This window comes from Notolepis coatsorum (genome assembly GCF_963971535.1).
Source record: "Notolepis coatsorum genome assembly, chromosome: 6".
NCBI lineage: Eukaryota > Metazoa > Chordata > Actinopteri > Aulopiformes > Paralepididae > Notolepis > Notolepis coatsorum.
Window position 1 is genome coordinate 169,170,307 of NC_140170.1, and position 22,396 is coordinate 169,192,702.

The 22,396-nt window shown below is 46.3% G+C and overlaps 1 protein-coding gene across 1 annotated transcript in view; it reads left to right on the top strand.

Annotated features, from left to right (window-relative positions):
* pik3c2b (phosphatidylinositol-4-phosphate 3-kinase, catalytic subunit type 2 beta) overlaps positions 1 to 22,396 on the top strand; it is a 242,649-nt gene that overhangs the window by 27,245 nt on the left and 193,008 nt on the right. Inside the window, 2 exon segments of the mRNA XM_084316485.1 lie at positions 17,274 to 18,224; positions 18,598 to 18,698. Of these exon segments, the coding sequence (XP_084172611.1) occupies positions 17,373 to 18,224; positions 18,598 to 18,698 (953 nt within the window). The 5' untranslated portion in view covers positions 17,274 to 17,372.

Sequence of the window (22,396 nt, forward strand, 5' to 3'; positions counted from 1 at the left end):
AGAAGGCAGGCTATTATTATTATACAGTGTTGAATGCCAATTTTTGTGTCCGTGTTATCAGTCCCTACATGAAGCACCTGTGAGTAATGTTGGTTCTCTGTACCCCCCCCCCCCCCCCCCCCCACTGCCATCCCCCCAGAACAATAGAGGCCTTGCATGGAATGTTTGTGTAGTTCTCTTGTGAGCACGGGGAGAACATGCAAACTCTACACAGAAAGGCCCTGGAGATACCCCACCTGGGTAACTGGCGTGGCATCATGGAAACCTGGTCCCCAAGCGGGAATCGAACCCTGGACCTTCTTGCTGTGAGGCGACACCACCGTGCCGCCCTTGGGGAAATTCAGGCATCATAGCAGCATGGGGGAGGGGGGAGGGGAGGTACAGGTAGTAGAAGACATACAGGTACACCCAGGTCACATAATTATAGTACAGTGGAGAAGTAAAAATTTTAATAGAATAAAAAGGCAGTGTAAACAATATAGAATATAATTAACTCTGGACATGCGCATTATGGGCAACAAGGTGCGAGATGAGGGTATAATGCCCTCTGTTATATTTGCCCTACAATTAATATAGTTACAATATATAATCTAAATCTAATCTTAATATATAATAAAATAAAATAAAATGCTAAATATATGCAATATATAATCTAATAATCCAATAATCTAAATCTATAATATATAATCAAAAAATGCTAAATATATGCGTGTGTTTCCCATTAATTACCTAGACTGTGGCGGGCTGACCAGTCCAGTTTATTGTTCAGGTGGGGGGGGGGGGGGTCTCTTTTTGCCCCTCCGGAAGTCCACCACCAGCTCCTTGGTTTTACTGGTGTTGAGTTGGAGGTGGTTGCTGTCGCTCCACCCCACAAAGCTCTCCACCAGGGCTCTGTACTCCTCCTCGTCGTTGTCGGTGATGTAGCCTACGATGGAGGAGTCCTAACACATTAGGAAGGTTAAAAACATGATTTTAATTTAATTTAATTTTGGGTAAACAATCAAGCCAAAGCATAGACCTCTCTCACGCAGTTACATCATTATGACATCATAAACCCCGGTGCATTTTTCTTCTCTTGCCTATAGCGGAAATTAACTGTCTTGTCCTTTATCGTTTTTCTAGTCATTTTGTCCTTGTTGCTGCATTTGGGGTTAATGGGAAAATTGCATTTCACCAAAAGATTGTATGTTTAATTAATGTTCCAATTTTTAAAAGCTAAATTTCCAACACTAAATTACCGGATGTTGCAGAGACCTGATCTACGATGCTAATCTAGTTTTTTTCTAGCGATGTTTCCTTTTTAAACTGATGCTTAAAATTCAAAATCCCCTGCCACATCAGAGAGAGACATGTTCACGGGACCACAGCTGCATGGACTACAGATTAAGCTAAAGGAGAGATCTATTAATAGTCCATTAATTTGGCTATAGCTGCAGTGAAGCCTGGAGACCCGGGAGCTCTGTAAAACACTCGTGTGGAACGGAGATCCTTTACTCCGTTCTAAAAGGAGAACGTGTTAATGTGGATGTGACCTAAGTCCATGTATTGGAAAACATCTCTCTTGCTCAGGTCTGGTATGTAGTAGGGGTGTAAATTTTTCAGATTTCGATTTTTAGCTCACAATTCACGATTGAAAATGTTTTATTACATTTTTTATGAAAGACATTTATATATTTGTACTTTATTTTACCTCGGGAGTCAATTGAGAGGGACCCTCACTTTAAATGACAGTGAGGTGAGGGCACATGGTGGCATCAAAATGACACAACATTAGGGATGTCCCGATCCGATCACGTGATTTTCAGAAAATCGGGATCGACATTTTTTATTTTTATTTTTTACCTTTTTTATTTTTATTCTTTTTTATCCACTTTTTCTCCCATTTTCTATTTTTCTCCCATCCCAATTTCGTATCGTCCAATTCAACCCTCCCCTGTTTCGAACGCTGTTTCTTGCCTCCCACAAGCCGGCTGCAATGTGGACTAAGTCATACATAGCACGAGTCCCCTCCGATACTCGAGGTAACAGCAGTCGCATCTTTTCACCTGCACGGCGTGATCTTTCAGCGTCAGGGGTCTGCGCTTTGGAGTGGCGCCGCCCCCATCACTTCCTGATTCTACTTCGCAGGCGCACCAACCAACCTGTAGGAGTCGCTGTCCACAACGCCCGATCCCCACCCATCAGTTTCCCACCCCCTAATACTGCCAATGTGTATTAGTACGGACGACCAGCTAAACTGAAAGCAATGTGGAGCGCTGGGCTCGAACAGGCGAACCCAGCGTCTCCAGTATTCGTGGTGAGCGCCTTGCCCACTGCACCACGTAGCCGCACCTTTTTTATTTTTATTCAACAAACATGACCATGTTCACGTCTTAAACTCATACTGAGGCCTTCGTTTTGGTTTTAAATTGCATATCATCATTCAGTTTTTAGATTACTCCGGTTGCAATGCCTCGCTTGAATGAAGTTAACTTTTCACCTGGATAACGTCAACATTCAGGGTGAATGTAATGTGAGCCACCGGTGCTCGAGCCACCTCGAGCCCCTCGAGGGACTATTGAGGCAACAGTCTCGCTTCGCCAGTTTCTGACAAAAATGTGTCAAATCGGTTACTAATGGCAAGGTGCTCGCCACTAACGCAGGAGATGCTGGGTTCGAGCCCAGCTCTCGGCGTTGCTACTGGCTTGGCTGGTCGTTCATACTAACACAATTGGCAGTGTTAGGGGTGGGAAAGCCAGTGGGTGGGGATTGGACGTTGTGGACAGCGACTCCTACAGGTCGGTTGGTGCGCCTGTACAGCAGAATCAGGAAGTATCGGGGGCAGCATGAGCCTCCCATGCGTTACTCCTCGCCACTGAGAGATTGCGCTGTTCAGGTGAAAAGATGCGACAGCTGCCTCCTCGTGTACCGGAGGGGACACGTGATGCAAGGCTTGGTCCTCACTGCAGCCGACCAGTGGGAGGCATAGTCTAGCAACGTTCGAGACAGGGGAGGGGAGAATTGAAGGAAGAATTGGTGAGGCGAAATTGGGATGGGAGAAAAATAGACAATTTTCTTTTTATTTACATAATTTTTTTTATTTAAAAATAAATTGTTAAGATCGGATCGGGAAAGATCGGTATCGGTAGATACTCAAAATCACATGATCGGGATCGGATCGGGAGCAAAAAAAATTGATCGCTACATCCCTACACAACATGTAATCAATTAAACTGTAAAACAAGAGCAGTCGTACATTCAAAAGCAATACAAATACAGCAGTACAAATATATAAGACAATGGGACAGTAGCAGGTCAAAGAAAACCGTTACATGTTGACATGTTGACAATGTTCGTTGTTGATTAATAATCTAAAGCGCCCTAGAGAGACAAAAGTACTACATTTTAGGTCCGTTTGCAAGAGATTCCATGACGGCTCAACACAAAAAGCGATCTTTCCAAGTTCAGTCCTGGCATGTGGTGCCAGAAGTAGTGGAGCCACATGGACCAGTATTCAATGTTAATTTAGTCAACAAAAATTATTACTAAATATGGTCGTCAACAAAGCTTTTTCCCCTGACGACAACGAGACGAGACAAAATAATTATAAATGTTTGAATAATTCATGTTATTATTAGTGCAGAATTTCCATTTCCTATGTGTGCAGCGCAAGCGCTTTGATTCATTTCCTCACCCGCGTTATTTGTTCCTAGCCAGCATTCTAGATGGCAGTAACTGCACACGGCATGGGTTTAATGTAACAATGGCAGGGGCAACTGAGTCTCGGTGTAACCAATGTAACTGAGGAATAGTCCGCCTATACTTTCAAACTAGTAAAATAAAATCACGCTGGGAGAATTGATATCTGATCATCAACATAACGGTTTTATTCACCTTCCTCCTCTTTCCAGACTTTTTCTCGGTTTGTGTATGAGTTAGTAATTTGGTCCAAATTATAATCCGGGTTTGATGTCCTTGGCTCCAACATGCACAACCACTGAGGTTGCTGTGTGGGGTACTGGCTCACCAGCGGGTTTATGATGGCACCGTCGCTGCACCACTGAGACTGCATTGAGAAGGTGCACTGCATCCAGTTCCTCCAGCTGGTTGTAGCGTCTGCTGGGTCCAGTTCCTCCAGCTGGTGGTAGTGTTGACTGGGCTTACAGTGAGGGAGCAGGTCGTCCAGTTCCTCCAGCTGGTTGTAGCGTCTGCTAGGTCCAGTTCCTCCAGCTGGTTGTAGCGTCTGCTAGGTCCAGTTCCTCCAGCTGGTTGTAGCGTCTGCTAGGTCCAGTTCCTCCAGCTGGTTGTAGCGTCTGCTGGGTCCAGTTCCTCCAGCTGGTTGTAGCGTCGGCTGGGTCCAGTTCCTCCAGCTGGTTGTAGCGTCGGCTGGGTCCAGTTCCTCCAGCTGGTTGTAGCGTCGGCTGGGCCTGCAGTGAAGGAGCGGTTGGTCCAGTTCCTCCAGCTGGGAAATCAAGACGATGGATGAAGCTGAAACAGCTGGGGGCCCGGAGAGGGGCATCATCCAGGGAGGGCTGGTTCCCCTTGAACCTGGGAGCTGGAGCCTGTTTTTGCGAGATGCAGGATCTCGTCGCAGGGCTGAGCGGTAGAACAGCGCAGGCCCGCTTTTGCACACCTGCACCTTGGTCCTGCTACTTGTGTGCAGGGGGGGTCGATGAGCTCAGCGCTTTTGGTCCCACCCCCACAACAGGCCAGATATCCTCCACCGGGTCCAGGAAGCTGGGTGACACAGGAGATGATGTGTAGTTCAGCAGATTGCCATTCCAGATCAGGGTATGTCTTTCAGCACTGCAGGTGGGTGGTGTCAGCACTGCAGGTGGGTGGTGTCAGCACTGCAGGTGGGTGGTGTCAGCACTGCAGGTGGGTGGTGTCAGCACTGCAGGTGGGTGGTGTCAGCAGGTGGGTGGTGTCGGCAGGTGGGTGGTGTCAGCAGGGGGTCTGTGAATGCTCGCAGCCTCCAGCATACTGTCCAACCATTGCTCATCCTCCTTGATCTTATGAAGTGTTGATAATCTCCCCTCAAGCTCCGATATCCTGCGGCTGTTGGCACAGCCTTTACGCACGAGACTGCAGGAGAAGAGGAGACGTGTCTGGCTAGACTGTAGCTGTATAGCGCGGCCAGCAGGCTACTGGGCTCTACCAGCTGTTATACGATGGGAAGTCTGTGATATAAAATCAAGACTCGGAGCAGTCACGGGTAGGGATGGGTACCTTTCACATTTGAACCGATACGGTACCGGTACCGGTACCTGTGAATCGATACCGGTACCCAACGGTACCTTTTTTCGGTACTTTAGTCTAAAAAAAAATTATTTACCTACCTCAGTCATGAAAAAAAATTCTAACTTCAATTAACTACAATTTCGACCATTTTCGGCTTGCCATTGCTCCGACTGCTTTGTTGTTGAATCAAGTCAAATCCTAGGTAAGCATATATTGTGCGTGTGAACGTTGACATGAAAAGAAAAAAGTATTTTTTTTTGGTATCTCACTTGAATCAATACTCGGTAGTACTGACGTGTTTCGGTTCGGTACCTCAAAAGAACCGAATTCGGTACCCATCCCTAGTCACGGGTCAAACCACTAGAGCAGATTATAAACGTTAGCAACGCAATTCAGACCAGACAGGGTCCCTCTGTCTACCTGATACTTTGTAGGAGCGGTCGTCGAGGTAGGATGACAACCCCCATTCCTGCGAGGATTGACTGTGTGGAAGGCTGGGCTGCCGACAGGTCCACGGGAGTCAGGACTGAGGAGAGGCCCTTCGCTCTGGTTAAACAGTTAAACATGAGGCTAATAGCAGTAGCCATACCATACCATTCTATACCATACCATAGCACCAGTTAAACTGAGAGAAAAAGGTTAATTCTTATTGAATTACTTATCGAATGACCCATTCTGCATTGACATTGCCTATATGTAGACTAATGGGCATCAGCTGTGCAGATGGGGCTCTCTCTGTGTGTGTGTGTGTGTGTGTGTGTGGGGGGGGGGGGGGGGGGGGGGATATGCCAGGGCTGTGATGAAGGGATATGAAGGTGGTTCAGTGCAGAACCAGAACGAGGGACAGATTACTTCATCAACTGGGCAACCAGTCCTGGCATCAGCTGGCATCAGCGGGGTGGTCCGCTGTAGTGGTGGGGGGGGGGGGGGGTGAGGGTGGGGTGGGGGGTGCGGGGGGGGGGGGGCGGCATGTGATGGAGTATAAAGTGATTTCTCCTCTCTGCATGTTTGGCAGCATGTCGGTGCCGGTATGTTTTGTCAGCGGTTCTATCCCTGTGTGTGTGTGTGTGTGTGTGTGTGGGGGGGGGGGGGGGGGTATTTGGGTGTCAGTGGGTGTGTTGGAGGGCTGGGTAGGTGGAATGGGGGGGGTTGTCGATGACAGCGGCCCCTTTGTCTTTCAGGCACCCAAGCCGTGTGAACGTGTCTGACACACACGTGCACGCGCACATACATACACGCGCATGCACGCACGCACACACACACACACACACACACCACACACACATACACACACACACAACACGCACACACACACACACACACCAGCCCTTTGTTCTTCCAGTGTGAGACCCCCCCCCCCCCCCCTCCCTAATAAAGGATTATTTCCCTGTGGGGGTCCCTTCTCCATCCCCCCTCCCTCTCTATCCATACCTCTCTGTCTCTACTCTCTCTCTGTCTCTCTCTCTGTCTCTGTCTATCTCTGTCTCTACTCTGTCTCTACTCTGTCTCTCTCTCTATCTCTCTCTCTGCTCTCTCTCTGTCTACTCTCTCTCTCTGTCTCTCTCTCTCTCTGTCTGCTCTCTCTGTCTCTACTCTCTGCTCTCTCTCTGTCTACTCTCTCTGTCTCTACTCTCTGTCTCTGCTCTCTTTCACTCTCTCTGCTCTCTCTCTGTCTCTGCTCTCTCTCTGTCTCTACTCTCTCTCTGCTCTCTCTCTCTCTGTCTGTCTCTCCCTCCATCTCTCGTTCTCTTTCTGTCTTCAATTAAATTAATATGTATTGCTATGAAGTGCATCTCAGTATATATTGCCAAAGCTTTGGTTCATTTAAATTAGCAGTTATTAATGAATCAATACAATGAAAATAATATTTTAAAAAGTATTAATGGTACATAAAATGTTGTATGTTGTTGTTACAAATGTCTGAATAATGAAGTTAATGATGATTTATATTTGATTTGTCAATTCATAGCAATATTGATATATTTTCTACCTCTGCAACCCCCCCCCCCCCCCCCCTTTCCCTCCCTCCCCATGTACCCTTTCCAACAATATCGACCATCTCCACCCACTCTGTCTCAGAGCTTAGAGCCCCCCGCCCCTGGCCTAAAGCCTCTTCTCTCACCCCTGGGAACTGGTGACCAGTAGCTTGACTTAATGCTACCACTGGATCCCCATGATGTCATCACCACTACTGGTCCTGGGACGTGTTATATAGGTCTTGCTGGAATGCAACCCCTGAAATGCTGGACACAAGTTCATATTCTCTTCTTGTAATGTTTTTACCAAATGTTTGTTTGTATTTTTAGATGCAAAGCACCTCTATGGCTGACAATGTCACTAACTAACATAGTAGTACTCAGTGTATTTAGTATATAGTAGTACTATATTTTCTTATTTAAGCTGGAAGTCCCATTGAGATACAAGATCTCTTTTTCAAGGGAGACCTGGCCAAGATAACGGCAACAATAAAGGAAGCAAAAGGAATCACAGGGACCAAAACCACAGAAAGCAACAACACTCGTCCTGCAAGGAGCTCTGCAATAAATATTTGAATTAAGCAAGCGAGACCAGGGCATCCAGGTGGATGAGCTCTTGCAATGCATTCTACGCCAGAGATGCAAAGTGGGAGAAGGCTGTCTTTCCTAGTTCAGTGACTACTCTATACTATTTTTAAAAGTAGCCATCTAGTGGACCTGGTCTGGTAGCTACTAGAGGCAAAGGAGAGTAGGATACAGAGCTATAGGACTGTAAGATACAGAGGTACAGGACAGTAAGATACAGAGGTATATGACAGTAAGATACAGAGGTATATGACTGTAAGATACAGAGGTATATGACAGTAAGATAGAGGTATAGGGGAGTAAGATACAGAGGTATATGACTGTAAGATACAGAGGTATATGACTGTAAGATACAGAGGTATATGACTGTAAGATACAGAGGTATAGGACAGTAAGATAGAGGTATAGGGGAGTAAGATACAGAGCTATAGGACTGTAAGATACAGAGGTATATGACTGTAAGATACAGAGGTATAGGACTGTAAGATACAGAGGTATATGACTGTAAGATACAGCGGTATAGGACTGTAAGATACAGAGCTATAGGACTGTAAGATACAGAGGTATAGGACTGTAAGATACAGCGGTATAGGACTGTAAGATACAGAGCTATAGGACTGTAAGATACAGAGGTATAGGACTGTAAGATACAGAGCTATAGGACTGTAAGATACAGAGGTATATGACAGTAAGATAGAGGTATAGGGGAGTAAGATACAGAGCTATAGGACTGTAAGATACAGAGGTATAGGACTGTAAGATACAGAGCTATAGGACTGTAAGATACAGAGGTATATGACTGTAAGATACAAAGGTATAGGACTGTAAGATACAGAGGTATATGACTGTAAGATACAGCGGTATAGGACTGTAAGATACAGAGGTATAGGACTGTAAGATACAGAGGTATAGGACTGTAAAATACAGAGGTATAGGACTGTAAGATACAGAGGTATAGGACTGTAAGATACAGAGGTATATGACTGTAAGATACAGCGGTATATGACAGTAAGATACAGAGGTATATGACTGTAAGATACAGAGGTATATGACTGTAAGATACAGAGGTATATGACAGTAAGATACAGAGGTATAGGACAGTAAGATACAGAGGTATATTACAGTAAGATACAGCGGTATAGGGCAGTAAGATACAGAGGTATAGGGGAGTAAGATACAGAGGTATAGGGGAGTAAGATATAGAGGTATAGGACTGTAAGATACAGAGGTATAGGGGAGTAAGATACAGAGGTATTGGACAGTAAGATACAGAGGTATAGGACTAAGATACAGGATGGCCTTATAAACATGTACTTGTGTGATTTCCTCTGAGTACAGAGAGGGCCATCCTATCGTGTCATATAGCACACAGTGGTGAGTAAGCCATTTGGTGTTGATGTGCAGAGAAGCATGGTAGACACTCTAGCTTCTTTAGCAGGGAGGAGGCAGCATGTATATACATTAGAAGTAGAAGTAGTAGAACTGTAGAAGTCTTTATTTGTCATCAGATTAACACACACACACATGCGATGGGCAACCCACAGGAACACACACACACACATGCACTGAGTCGCTGACTAAATGTTCTCTGCACCTCCCATCCCGTCGTCCTTCCCCCCCAAGGGCAGCCGGGAGCAGACAAGGGCTGCAACGTGTGCCGCGCCCGGGGACCAATCCAAGTGCTCCTGTCAGTATTCGTCAGCGTTAGCGATCTGTTGTGTATGTTTTCCATTGGGTTTATCTTATCGGGAGGGGTAACCCTTGCGAGCATGGGGAGAGCATGCAAACTCCACACAGAAAGGCCCGGGAGATACCCCACCTGGGTACCTGGCAACGCAGCAACCTGGTCCCCAAGCGGGAATTGAACCCAGGACCTTCTAGCTGTGAGACGACAGTGTTATGTCACCATAATCAATCACAAAGAAACATGGTGGACACTGTCTAGCTTCTTTAGCAGGGAGGAGGCAGCATGCATACATTATGTCACCATAATCAATCACAGTTAAAACCGTGGCTTGAACCAGTTTCTTTTTAGCCTCAAAAGAAAAACATTATTTGTTGTGAAAAAAGTTATTGATTCTCTATGTGCACCTTATAAGAAGGCTTTTCATCCAACCACAACCTAGGATACTTGTAGGATGAGACCTTTTTATTTAAAAACAAATTTTATCCACTTTTTCTCCCCATTTTCTATTTGTCTCCCATCCCAATTTAGTATTATCCAATTCTTCCCTCCCCTGTCTTGAACGTTGCTAGACTATGCCTCCCACTGGTCGGCTGTAGTGAGGACAGAAGCCTTGCATCACGTGTCCCCTCCGGTACACGAGGAGGCAGCCTGTCGCATCTTTTCACCGCAGCAGCTCGAACTCTCAGTGGCGAGGAGTAACGCGTGGGAGGCTCACGCTGCCCCCGTTACTTCCTGCTTCCGCCGCACCGGTGTCACCAAACCGACCTGTAGGAGTCGCTGTCCACAACGTCCAATCCCCACCCACCGGCTTTCCCACCCTCTAACACTTGTGTTTAGTATGAACGACCGGCCAGCCGGTAGCAACGCCGAGAGCTGGGCTCGAACCCAGCGTCTCCTGCGTTAGTGGCGAGCGCCTTGCCCACTGCACCAATCAGCAGCCCCGGGATGAGACCTTTTCTAAGGATGCCTTTTCAAAAAAAGTATGATCATGATCTACTGGCTGTGACTGAGCCCTTGTGTCATTGATTTAGTTTTATTTGCATTTAGGGCTACTTCAAGATAAAGAAGAGAGGTTTGTAAACATTTTAAAGCAGCCTGGAGGTCCTCGATCACCTGTGTAGGGAATGGAGCACTAGAGTATAGAACTGTATCGTCCGTATAGAAATGCAGCCTGGCTGTAGGGATTCTTGTTCCTAGATCATTTATAAAAATAGAAAAAATGCTATAGATTTGTAGTGATTTGTAGTTCTCTGTAGACATACATGCCATTATTTCAGTCACTTTGTGACCAAGACCAATGTTGCCCAGTCTAAATAGTAATAGTTTGTGGTCTATGGAGTCAAAGGCTTTTGTCAAATCAATGAACAATGCTGCACAATGTTGTTTCTTGTCAAGTCGGTTGATTATGTAATTTGCTACTAGTATGGCTGCAGTTATGGTGCTATGCCCGAAGCCTGACTGAACATCTTTTGGCATCAGCCAAAATTTAGTGTTCCACCTTGTGTCAATCCAAGTGTAAATTGATACAATTATTATTATTATTATTATTTCCATCTTTGTTTGATACATTTGTTGATTTAAAATAATAAGTTGAGTGCAGATCTGCTAAAGAACAGAAGATACATTTTGTCTAATTTGTTATTATTATAGTTATTATAGTTGTATTTGATCAGATGCTAAATAAATTGTCATTGTCTGCCCTCTGCTCTCTAAATATTAATATCGGCATCAGCCATTGAAATGATGGATGCTACAACACTCGCATACACACACACACACACACACACACACACGCACACACGCACACACACACACACACACACACACACACACACACACTGCGCCTGCATGGTGTGTCCCATCTGTTGACGTCTGGAGCTCAGTGCACTATTGACCAACATGTCTGGATCCAGACTTCCTGTTCTCACACACACACACACACACACACACACACACACACACACACACACACACACACACACACACACACACACACACACACACACACACACACACACACACACACACACACACACATAGTATGCATTATTCCTCTCACACACGACAGTCTAGTCACGAAAGTGGGAGGTAGAGCAGTCGTCTGGTAATCCGGAGGTTCCCGGTTTGATTCCCGCTCCTCCCGGGCAGCGTGTCGATGTGTCCTTGAGCAAGACACTTAACCCCTAATTGCTCCCGATGAGCAGGTTGGCACCTTGCATGGTTGCCTCCGCCGTCGGTGTGTGAATGTGTGAGTGAATGTGTGAGTGAATGCCTGGGTAAAATGTGAGTAACAAATTGTAAAGCGGTTTGGATAAAAGCGCTATATAAAAAAGCAGCCATTTACACATCGTAGCCTAGGCCTGGGCGATATGGCCAAAAATGATATCATGATAACGATATGATGTTATCATATCACTCGATATAGATAATTATCGATATTGTTATAAGTATTAAAAAAAAAAAAAGAAAAAAAAAACAGATGCATGTTTATTTTGCAGCAATTCTTTGTCGTTGCCGCCATCTTTAGTGTTACAGCCCCTCACACTCCAGTTATCAGGCTGCAGCTGGTTTGAAAGCGAAAGTAAACAGGCTTCTCTGCTCTGTGGCTCCAGGGGAGTTGAATAGTTCTGGCTCTGCTAGTTTCTTTTCTATCTTTTGGCGCTTTGGTGGACAAACCACCGCATGTGCACCGTGACTAGGGATGCCCCGATCGATCGGCCACCGATCGTTATCGGCCAATAATTAGTATAAATATGCGATCGGGGAATTCCGATAATTAGTCATATTCGCCGATCGCGGAAACTGATCAAGTGGATATCTCACTCGCTTGTCTCAGACGCACAGGACCTGCAAACTGCTCCTCCTCCCTAGCCCCGCCCGTACCCGTGTAGAGTTTGTAAACACAGAGGAGGCGGACCTCCTCTGCTGAGTCTAGATAGTGCATTCGACCTGAGCTAACGTTAGCTACCTAGCTATCGTTACTGTTTAAACAAAATTACCCAGTCAACTATTCACTTTTAGTAGGCATTGTCTAACGGTATTTAGCCGGCTAGCTACCGATAGCTCCTGATATCAACAAATGCTCCAGCAAGTCTTGTAGTGCATGTTGATACCTCCGTTAGCTCGCGTTAGCTGACGTTAATTCACTGTTCAAAACGAAATGTCCGATTGAACTAAATAGTTGTCTTAACGTCATCTAGCCGGCTAGCAGTAGCTACAGATAGCTCCTGATATCAATGTCTTATAACATTGATTGAATGCGTATTCGAGCTGAGGGCTTGCTGAATGTGAAATGACCAAAGCACTTAACGTTACCAATGGGGTCCCGCTGCAGCGCCGGAGAATCCTTTTGCTCGCTATCTGCAAACAGCTCCACTGTCTGTGTGCCACCAACGCAGGTTCGAGCCCAGCTCTCGGCGTTGCTATCAGCTTGGCTGGTCGTTCATACTAATACAATTGGCAGTATTAGGGGGTGGGAAGCTGGTGGGTGGGGATTGGACGTTGTGGACAGCGACTCCTACAGGTCGGTTGGTGCGCCTGCGCAGTAGAATCAGGAAGCGACGAGGGCGGCGTGTCCCTCCCACGCAGACCCTCGCCGCTGAGAGATCGCGCTGTGCAGGTGAAAAGATGCGACGGCTGCCTCCTCGAGTACCGGAGGGGACACGTGATGCAAGGCTTCGTCCACATTGCAGCCGGCTTGTGGGAGGCATGGCCTAACAGCGTTCGAGACAGGGGAGGGTAGAATTGGACAATACGAAATTGGGGATGGGAGAAAAAATAGAAAAATGGGGAGAAAAAGTAGATAAAAAAAAAAAGACTACTGTAATGCTGTCTTTACTGGCCTCCCGAAAAAATGTGTTGGCTACTCTGCAGCTAGGCTACTAACTAGAACCAAGAGGAGAGACCACATCAGTCCAGTGTTAACTACTCTGCAGCTAGGCTACTAACTAGAACCAAGAGGAGAGACCACATCAGTCCAGTGTTGGCTACTCTGCAGCTAGGCTATTAACTAGAACCAAGAGGAGAGACCACATCAGTCCAGTGTTGGCTACTCTGCAGCTAGGCTATTAACTAGAACCAATAGAGACCACATCAGTCCAGTGTTGGCTACTCTGCAGCTAGGCTATTAACTAGAACCAATAGGAGAGACCACATCAGTCCAGTGTTGTCTACTCTGCAGCTAGGCTATTAACTATAGAACCAAGAGGAGAGACCACATCAGTCCAGTGTTGGCTACTCTGCAGCTAGGCTACTAACTAGAACCAAGAGGAGAGACCACATCAGTCCAGTGTTGGCTACTCTGCAGCTAGGCTATTAACTAGAACCAAGAGGAGAGACCACATCAGTCCAGTGTTGGCTACTCTGCAGCTAGGCTACTAACTATAGAACCAAGAGGAGAGACCACATCAGTCCAGTGTTAGCTACTCTGCAGCTAGGCTATTAACTATAGAACCAAGAGGAGAGACCACATCAGTCCAGTGTTAGCTACTCTGCAGCTAGGCTATTAACTATAGAACCAAGAGGAGATACCACATCAGTCCAGTGTTACAGCTACTCTGCAGCTAGGCTATTAACTAGAACCAAGAGGAGAGACCACATCAGTCCAGTGTTAGCTACTCTGCAGCTAGGCTATTAACTAGAACCAAGAGGAGAGACTACATCAGTCCAGTGTTAGCTACTCTGCAGCTAGGCTATTAACTAGAACCAATAGGAGATACCACATCAGTCCAGTGTTAGCTACTCTGCAGCTAGGCTATTAACTAGAACCAAGAGGAGAGACCACATCAGTCCAGTGTTGGCTACTCTGCAGCTAGGCTATTAACTAGAACCAATAGGAGAGACCACATCAGTCCAGTGTTAGCTACTCTGCAGCTAGGCTATTAACTAGAACCAAGAGGAGAGACCACATCAGTCCAGTGTTGGCTACTCTGCAGCTAGGCTACTAACTATAGAACCAAGAGGAGAGACCACATCAGTCCAGCGTTGGCTACTCTGCAGCTAGGCTACTAACTAGAACCAAGAGGAGAGAGCACATCAGTCCAGTGTTAGCTACTCTGCAGCTAGGCTATTAACCCATTGAAACCGGGAAACATTTGTGTGTATATGCAGGCTATATAATGTATTATTAGCAGGCGTTTTAGGTCTAAATTGCTTTTAAATACAGCACATATGGCACTACTAGGTCACAGGATTACTTAGCTTTACATGCACCACATGTAAAAACTGAGCTTGGCAAAACTGGCTTTAAATTATTATTAAATATTATGAATGATTATTTTGTATATATCTATTGTAAACAGGTTGCATGGAAAAGAGATTGCAATCCCGTGTTTTTTTTTACCTGTATAAATAAAGGACAAGAAAATTATAATAAAGAGTCCTTTCTCAGCTAAATCCATACACCTTTCGTCATACTAGCTCCAGAAACCAATGCAAATCAATGGGGTCGAGCTCCTGTCTGTTCAAGCTGACTGAGGCTCAGTGAAATGTACTTTGTGTGCTCTGTGTAGGACGTTACAGTGAGCCTCAGGCAGCTAAGTACAGACAGGAACTCAACCTTATTGACTCTGCGTTGGCTAACTATCCGGAGCTGGTATGAGGGATAGCATGTATTATGTTGAGAAAGGACTCTACCGATCAGCATGATCACCGGTAAGTAAGAAACATGGCTGGGGTTCCAAAAATCAAGTCAAGTGTTCCTTCACTGATCCCCTCGGGGGAAATCACACATGGGGGAGGGGAGGGACAGGCAGGACAAAAGAGAATAATAGAAATTGTAATAATAATAGAACACTAACAGCATAATAATAATGGGTGTAATGGCAGCATAACCCTCAGTAATAATAATAATAATAATAATAATAATAATAATAATAATAATAATAATAATAATAATAATAATAATAATAATAATAATAATAATAATAGCATATGGTATACATAGTAGTAGCATACTGTGCCATAGTCCTAACAGTGTTCAGTATTAAGAGTCAGATAGTCCTAACAGTGTTTATTATTAAGAGTCAGACAGTCCTAACAGTGTTTAGTAATTAAGAGTCAGACAGTCCTAACAGTATTTAGTAATTAAGAGACAGACAGTCCTAACAGTGTTTAGTAATTAAGAGTCAGACAGTCCTAACAGTATTTAGTAATTAAGAGACAGACAGTCCTAACAGTGTTTAGTAATTAATAGTCAGACAGTCCTAACAGTTCTCCAGCCGTTAGTTCTCCAACAATTTGCAGCAGTCCATGCCCACGGTTGTGGAGCCTGGTGGCTACTGGCACGAAGGACTGGCTGAGGCGGTGTGTGTGTGTGTGTGTGTGTGTGTGTGTGTGGGGGGGGGGTATAAGTCTGTGGCTGAACGTGCTCCTCATAGAGGCAGTGCGAGGGGTTTTCCAGTATAGTGTCCAGCCTTTTCCTCATCCTCCTCTCTGGCACCGCCTCTAGTTTGACCAGTTTGACTCCCACTACAGAACTAGCCTTCCTCACTATCCCTGTAATGTCTCCAGCTCCACAAGGCCGACACATGGACTTCTGACACGAGGCCCGTCCTCGTCCTCTTCCTCTTCAACAAAACCCTTTTTGTCCTTTTTTTCTTTCTCTCTCTCTCTCTCTCTCTCTCTCTCTCTCTCTCTCTCTCTCTCTCTCTCTCTCTCTCTCTCTCTCTCTATTCCTCTTCCTGTCCGTCTTTTGTCATGTGTTCTGGGATTCTGTCACACGCATACAGATACACATCCGCATTAACACACATTCACTATAATGCCTATGCACACACACGCACGCACGCACGCACACACACACACACACACACACACACACACACACACACACACCCATAAACAGATGCACAGCTGTGTGAGAACTTCCTAAAGCGGTCTGCTCTGGGCGGGAGGTCACGCTCCCTCAACCACAAGTGGGAGTGGCAGGCCACGTCGCCATGGCGACTGGGGTCGTTAAAGGTTGCATGTCTCCATCCTCGGGGCTGCAGGAGATGAACGTTTCAAATGAAAGGTTTTCCACTCGCAGCCTTTCATCACAGCCGCCCACCAACGGCTCAGACCAAAGCCTCGGAGCAAAACACTGTCAAGATCAGATTCTCATGTTATCAACATAGATGCGCATTAACATGAAATTAGATTATTCTTAGACCATTTCTGCCTGGATGTGTGATTAAATGTGACGCCGGGGAATATGAAGAAGAGGGGTGTGTGAGTGGGCATGAAACACGACGCAGGCCAGCTAGCAGCATCTCAAGTGCATGGTGTGTATCTTAATATAACTGAAACTAGTGATGTTACTGGAAACTGGGATCTTTCGTATACACTATCTGTTTACACCACACTGCGTAGTGTGTGTGTGTGTGTGCCTGCATGTGCACGTGTTTTGTGTTTTGGTTAAACATGATAATGGGGGACCCGGAATCTGGGCTATAATTCTGCTAATGCCTATGCGCACACACACACACACACACACACACACACACACACACACACACACACACACACACACACACACACACACACACACACACACACACACACACACACACACACACACACACACACACACACACACACACACACACACACACACCCGTATGACAATTAATTCAACCCACATTAAAAAGAGAAAGCTTGGCCGTTTCAGAAAAGAGCATCGTTTGACCTACAACATATATTCATCGCTTGATGTGATCTCTCTCCTCCTGCCTGCAGTCCATGTTCCAGAGCCAAGTGTTCTTGTTTTGACCTTGTAGAGTGGGTTCTCACAACCTGTTCTCCCCCCTCTCCATGTCTCTCTGCAGCACGTCTTCCACGCCCCCATGTGTCCACAGCAGCTCTCCTAGCGCCGCTCCCTTCCTCTCTCCTCCTCCTCCTCCTCTCTTCTTCCTCCCGGTGGCATCATGTCTGCGGCTCATACCCAGAAGGAAGGCGGCGAGGCGGGCTGGAGCTGCCTGGAGGGACTGGGCCTCAGTCAGAAAGACCTGGTTCTGGCCGAGGCCCTGCAGATGGAGTACGACGCCCTCTCCCGCCACAAGCAGGACAAGGGCGGCCCGGGCGGCACCCCCCCCCCGCCTGGTGCCCTGGTCGCGGTGCCGAGCGACGCCAAGACGGCGCCCAAAGCGCCGGCCGCCTCCATAGAGCGACCGCGGCCCGCCCCCGGCCGTCCCAGCCCCAGCCCCCCGGCGGGGAGCCTCCTCAGGGGCCTGTCCGGCTCCGACTCCTCCCTCGACCACCTCCAGCCGGGGGGCTCCCAGTCGCCCCCGGCCAGGGCCACCCCTCCCCGGGGGGGCTACAGCAAAGAGCCCCTCTACATCCTGGAGAGTCTGGAGGTCAGGAAGGGCGGGGATTCTCTGGGCTCGGGGTTGGGATCACTCTCCAAAGGCTTTCCCCCGCTTCCGGATGATGTCCCCCCTGCCCTCCCCCCTCGGAACCCCATCCCGTTGTCCGTGCCGGAGAACAACCCCTTCCTGCCGCCTCGCGTCGCCACGCCGCCCCGGGACGTCAACCTGTTCACCCCCGACGTCCAGCAGCCCAAGCTGACGTTGGGGGAGACGCTGAACTACGACAACATCAACGACTCTCTGTCGCGGCTCAACGGGGACCGGCAGGCGTCGCGGGGCAGGAGGGCCAACGGGGACCAATCGGGGAAGCCCGTGGCCCGGAGTAAGACCCTCCCTCCTCAGGTGCCGCCTAGGACGTACATTCCCGTTACCAAGAGCAACAAGAACCAGCGGCGAGTCTCGGCAGACCCGGTGAGGACTACATTGATTAACCCCGTCAACCCTGTTCTTACGGTGACATGTGGTGCCGTGACTCTGATTATGTAAGGGAGGAAGCGTTGTCAATATTTCGTATTGATTTGATCTAATTTGACCAAATAGTCTTATTTTTATTTTCTATTTTATTCTATACATGTTTGCCTGCATCTATTTGTGGTATTTATAAATGTTCTGACAATAATCCAAGTGGGCCTTATTCCTCCTTCATGTTAACATAATTGTGGTGTGTGTGTGTGTGTGTGTTTGTGTGTGCGTGTGTGTGGTGTGTCTGTGTGTATGTGTGTGTGTGTGTGTGTGCGTGTGTGTGGTGTGTCTGTGTGTGTGTGTGCGTGCGTGTGGTCGGCAGGTGTCCTTTGGCTCCAGGATGAATGGTTCTGGTTATGAGCTCTTCCAGGTGTCTGAGGACAGAGACGAGGAGGTGGCTGCTTTCTGCCACATGCTGGACGTGTGAGTCTCACACACACACACACACGCACACGCACACGCACACTACTACAGAGGAGTCAGCCATCAGTCAACCATGACCTTCTAACGGATCTGACCCTTTAGCTCAGCTGGTTAGTGCGGCCGACTGCGGATCCTATGGTCCCAGCCAGGTTCAAATCCGCTCGGTTACATTGGTGACAGCGGTGGGACCTCACTGCCCTGGGGGGGGGGGGGGGGGGGGGGGGGGTGGTGACTGTAAACTACTGAGGAGTCAGTCGCAGTCAACCAGCACCTGCTAACGGGTCTGACCCTTTAGCTCAGCTGGTTAGTGTAAACTACAGTCAACCAGCACCTGCTAACGGGTCGGACCCTTTAGCTCAGCTGGTTAGTGTGAACTAGAGTCAACCAGCACCTGCTAACGGGTCTGACCCTTTAGCTCAGCTGGTTAGTGTAAACTACAGTCAACCAGCACCTGCTAACGGGTCGGACCCTTTAGCTCAGCTGGTTAGTGTGAACTAGAGTCAACCAGCACCTGCTAACGGGTCGGACCCTTTAGCTCAGCTGGTTAGTGTAAACTAGAGTCAACCAGCACCTGCTAACGGGTCGGACCCTTTAGCTCAGCTGGTTAGTGTGAACTAGAGTCAACCAGCACCTGCTAACGGGTCGGACCCTTTAGCTCAGCTGGTTAGTGTGAACTACAGTCAACCAGCACCTGCTAACGGGTCGGACCCTTTAGCTCAGCTGGTTAGTGTGAACTACAGTCAACCGGCACCTGCTAACGGGTCGGACCCTTTAGCTCAGCTGGTTAGTGTAAACTAGAGTCAACCAGTACCTGCTAACGGGTCGGACCCTTTAGCTCAGCTGGTTAGAGCGGCCGCCTGGGGGTCCTATGGTCCCAGGTTCAAATCCACTAGGTTAAGTTTCCACCAGAAGAGCCGTTCCACGTTCCACACTCTGTATCTTTAGTCTGGTGTTGGCTCAAGCTGTCAGCACAGGCGAGGTCTCTGAGAGATTCTCACATTTGTTTTGTTGAGCTAATTGCGTTTGAATCAGTTTTAAGCTATTAATTACTCTGCAATGAGTAAGGATGAAGGATGGTTTTAGAAGTGTGTCATTAGCTCCGTATGTTCGATGAGCACAGTTGTACACACAATTTATGGGAGCAAGCTTTTCTCATATGATGTCGGCTACTATGATGTCAGAGATTTAACAATCTCTTTATTATAACGTCTGTACATTGTTCAGAGTTCAGATTACCCAAACACCCACCTCCCCTTAACCCTATTTCTTCTTTAATTGTACCTCTCCCCACCCCCTCTAACATCCCATCCAGCCATTCCCACTCCACATAGTAAAGAAGTTTCTTAGTAGTCACAGGAGTTTTTTGACTGATCTCCAGAACTCAGTAAATGTGTGTGTGTGTTTTTTTTTATGTTATTGGCTTCTTTTACATCAAGTGTTTATTAACACATTGTGCGCCAAAAACGAGTATACTCGTTATTGCCCGCCATGCGTTGTGCGCCAGGAACGAGTTAACTAGTTTTTGGGATCAATATACAATTTTTTCGCCATGGCATTCATAATTCATCCAGCCTCCCTCCGGGACGCAGCTGGACCCTGTTCTGATATTGCAACGCCTCAATACCGCCACCTGGTGGATGTCGGGCGAGTTACACTCCAAGCCAAACCGGAAGTGGCGCTCGGTGCATCTGGGAGAATCCTCCGGCAGTAATATCTTGTAGCGTGGATCTAGATACACACTTGAGTGCATTGGGATCGCTTTCGAAACGCAATAATCAATACAAACGGGAAATGGATCTAGCAGATCGCCGTCAAATAATTGGAATATTTTTCCTCCAGTCTCATCGGCGAACGGTAAGAGGAATCTAACGTTATTTTCAGCCCGATTGTTTATTCATTTCACGGCAATCCATCTGATCAACGTATCAACCCATAGTAAAAAAGGACGCTACTGACGATCAAGGAATTATAAACGACCCCCCCCCCCCCCCCTTTCCTTCACTCATGATGAAGCATAATGTATACCGATCATATACATTTGAATTTTTTAATATAGCGTGTATAGGAAAGACACGCCAATCGATAATCTATCATATGCGTCAGGGCCTATAATTAGCGTTTTAGGAATTACTGCAGAAAACCTTAAAAACATACTTATATTCACGCCGGTATTAACACGACAATGTATGAATGAAAACGTTCCCACACCCGGAACGATAGATACCCGATGTTGAATGGGCCATAGTAATGTCGATATAGCTATAATATTTAAAAAGTTATAGCCCTGCAAAGAAGGTAAACATCTCCATAGGGTTACAGCACTGGCAGACTGGGCCCAAGGATGGGTACAATGCATGGCGGACAATGTGTTAAAGGTTATGAGATTTTGAAAGTTTATATAGCAGCAAACAACTATTTTCTATTTTCCATTTCTATATAGTGGAGTAATGGTGTCCTGAGCAGAGAGTGACGTCACACTGTGTTGTTGTGTTGATATCCCAGCTTCTCTGGTCTTTGTTTTGGGAGACGCTCCGGCCTTAAACCACACCTGTGAAGCTGATGCCCCGCCCCATGTATATAAAGACGAGACAACAGACGCTCCTTGACTTATGAGTCTCTGTTTTTCAAGATGGCAGTTTGCTCATAAACATTCTCTTTTTCCAACTAAACGGTTAATTAAAATATGTTCCTGACAGCATTTTTACTAAAAAAATCGAATATGCAATTGCTGGATCTCAATTAATATTTCATATACAATGCCTAGTTTGACAGTTTGATCTGAATTTAGTGAGCCAAACATTTTAGGCGAGAAATCGGATGTGCAATTGCTGGATCTTAATGCATATTTGAGGTGTGAGGAGTGCAAAGGGAGGGGCAGGTGTGGCCGAAGCGCCCCCTTGTTGTGGTCTGATGCAGGTGCAATACAGGTGCAAAAAAAACCAAAAGAAACGGATAGTTTCTTTCAGCTACTACACCCCAACACTTTGGAACCCTCTCCCGCAGGTCATAAGGACAGCAGACTCGCTTGACGCTTGACACAAAACAGCTTTTAAATGAATTATTATCTTCATTTTATAGTCTTATTTTTCTTTATTTCTATCATTTTTACTTAAATATTTTATTATAATTTGAATAATTATTTCATGTCGTTTATCATTTAATTTGTTAGTTTTTAATGTCTTAATTTACTGTTATTATATTTGTTTTTATTGTTTAATTTTGCTATTATTATTATTTAAACTATTTTACTTTTCAGTCTTTATTATTATTTTATAAATAAATTATTTTTATCCTTTTGTTTAGTTTTTTGTGTAAAGCACTTTGAGCTGCAATCTGTATGAATGGTGCTATATAAATAAATTATTATTATTATTATAGTGCAACATCTAGTGGCTGAAACATTATATAGAGCCAATTTAAAGACCAAAGCACATATATACATAGATATTAGGGTGATTCCAGAGTGCTTATAATTTCCCCCAAAATACCTAAAAAGTATCGGCTGAGTAACGAGCGATCAGTCGACTACGAGGCCACTACAGGCCTGAATAATGCAAGTCGAACAATTCTTTGTCAAACCGTTCCGTAATCTCAAATCCATCCACCCCTCCTCTCTCTCCTCCCTACTGACTGACACCATCCCTGATGCCTCCCTCTTACAGCATGGCTCCTCTACAGACCTGGTCAACATCTACAAC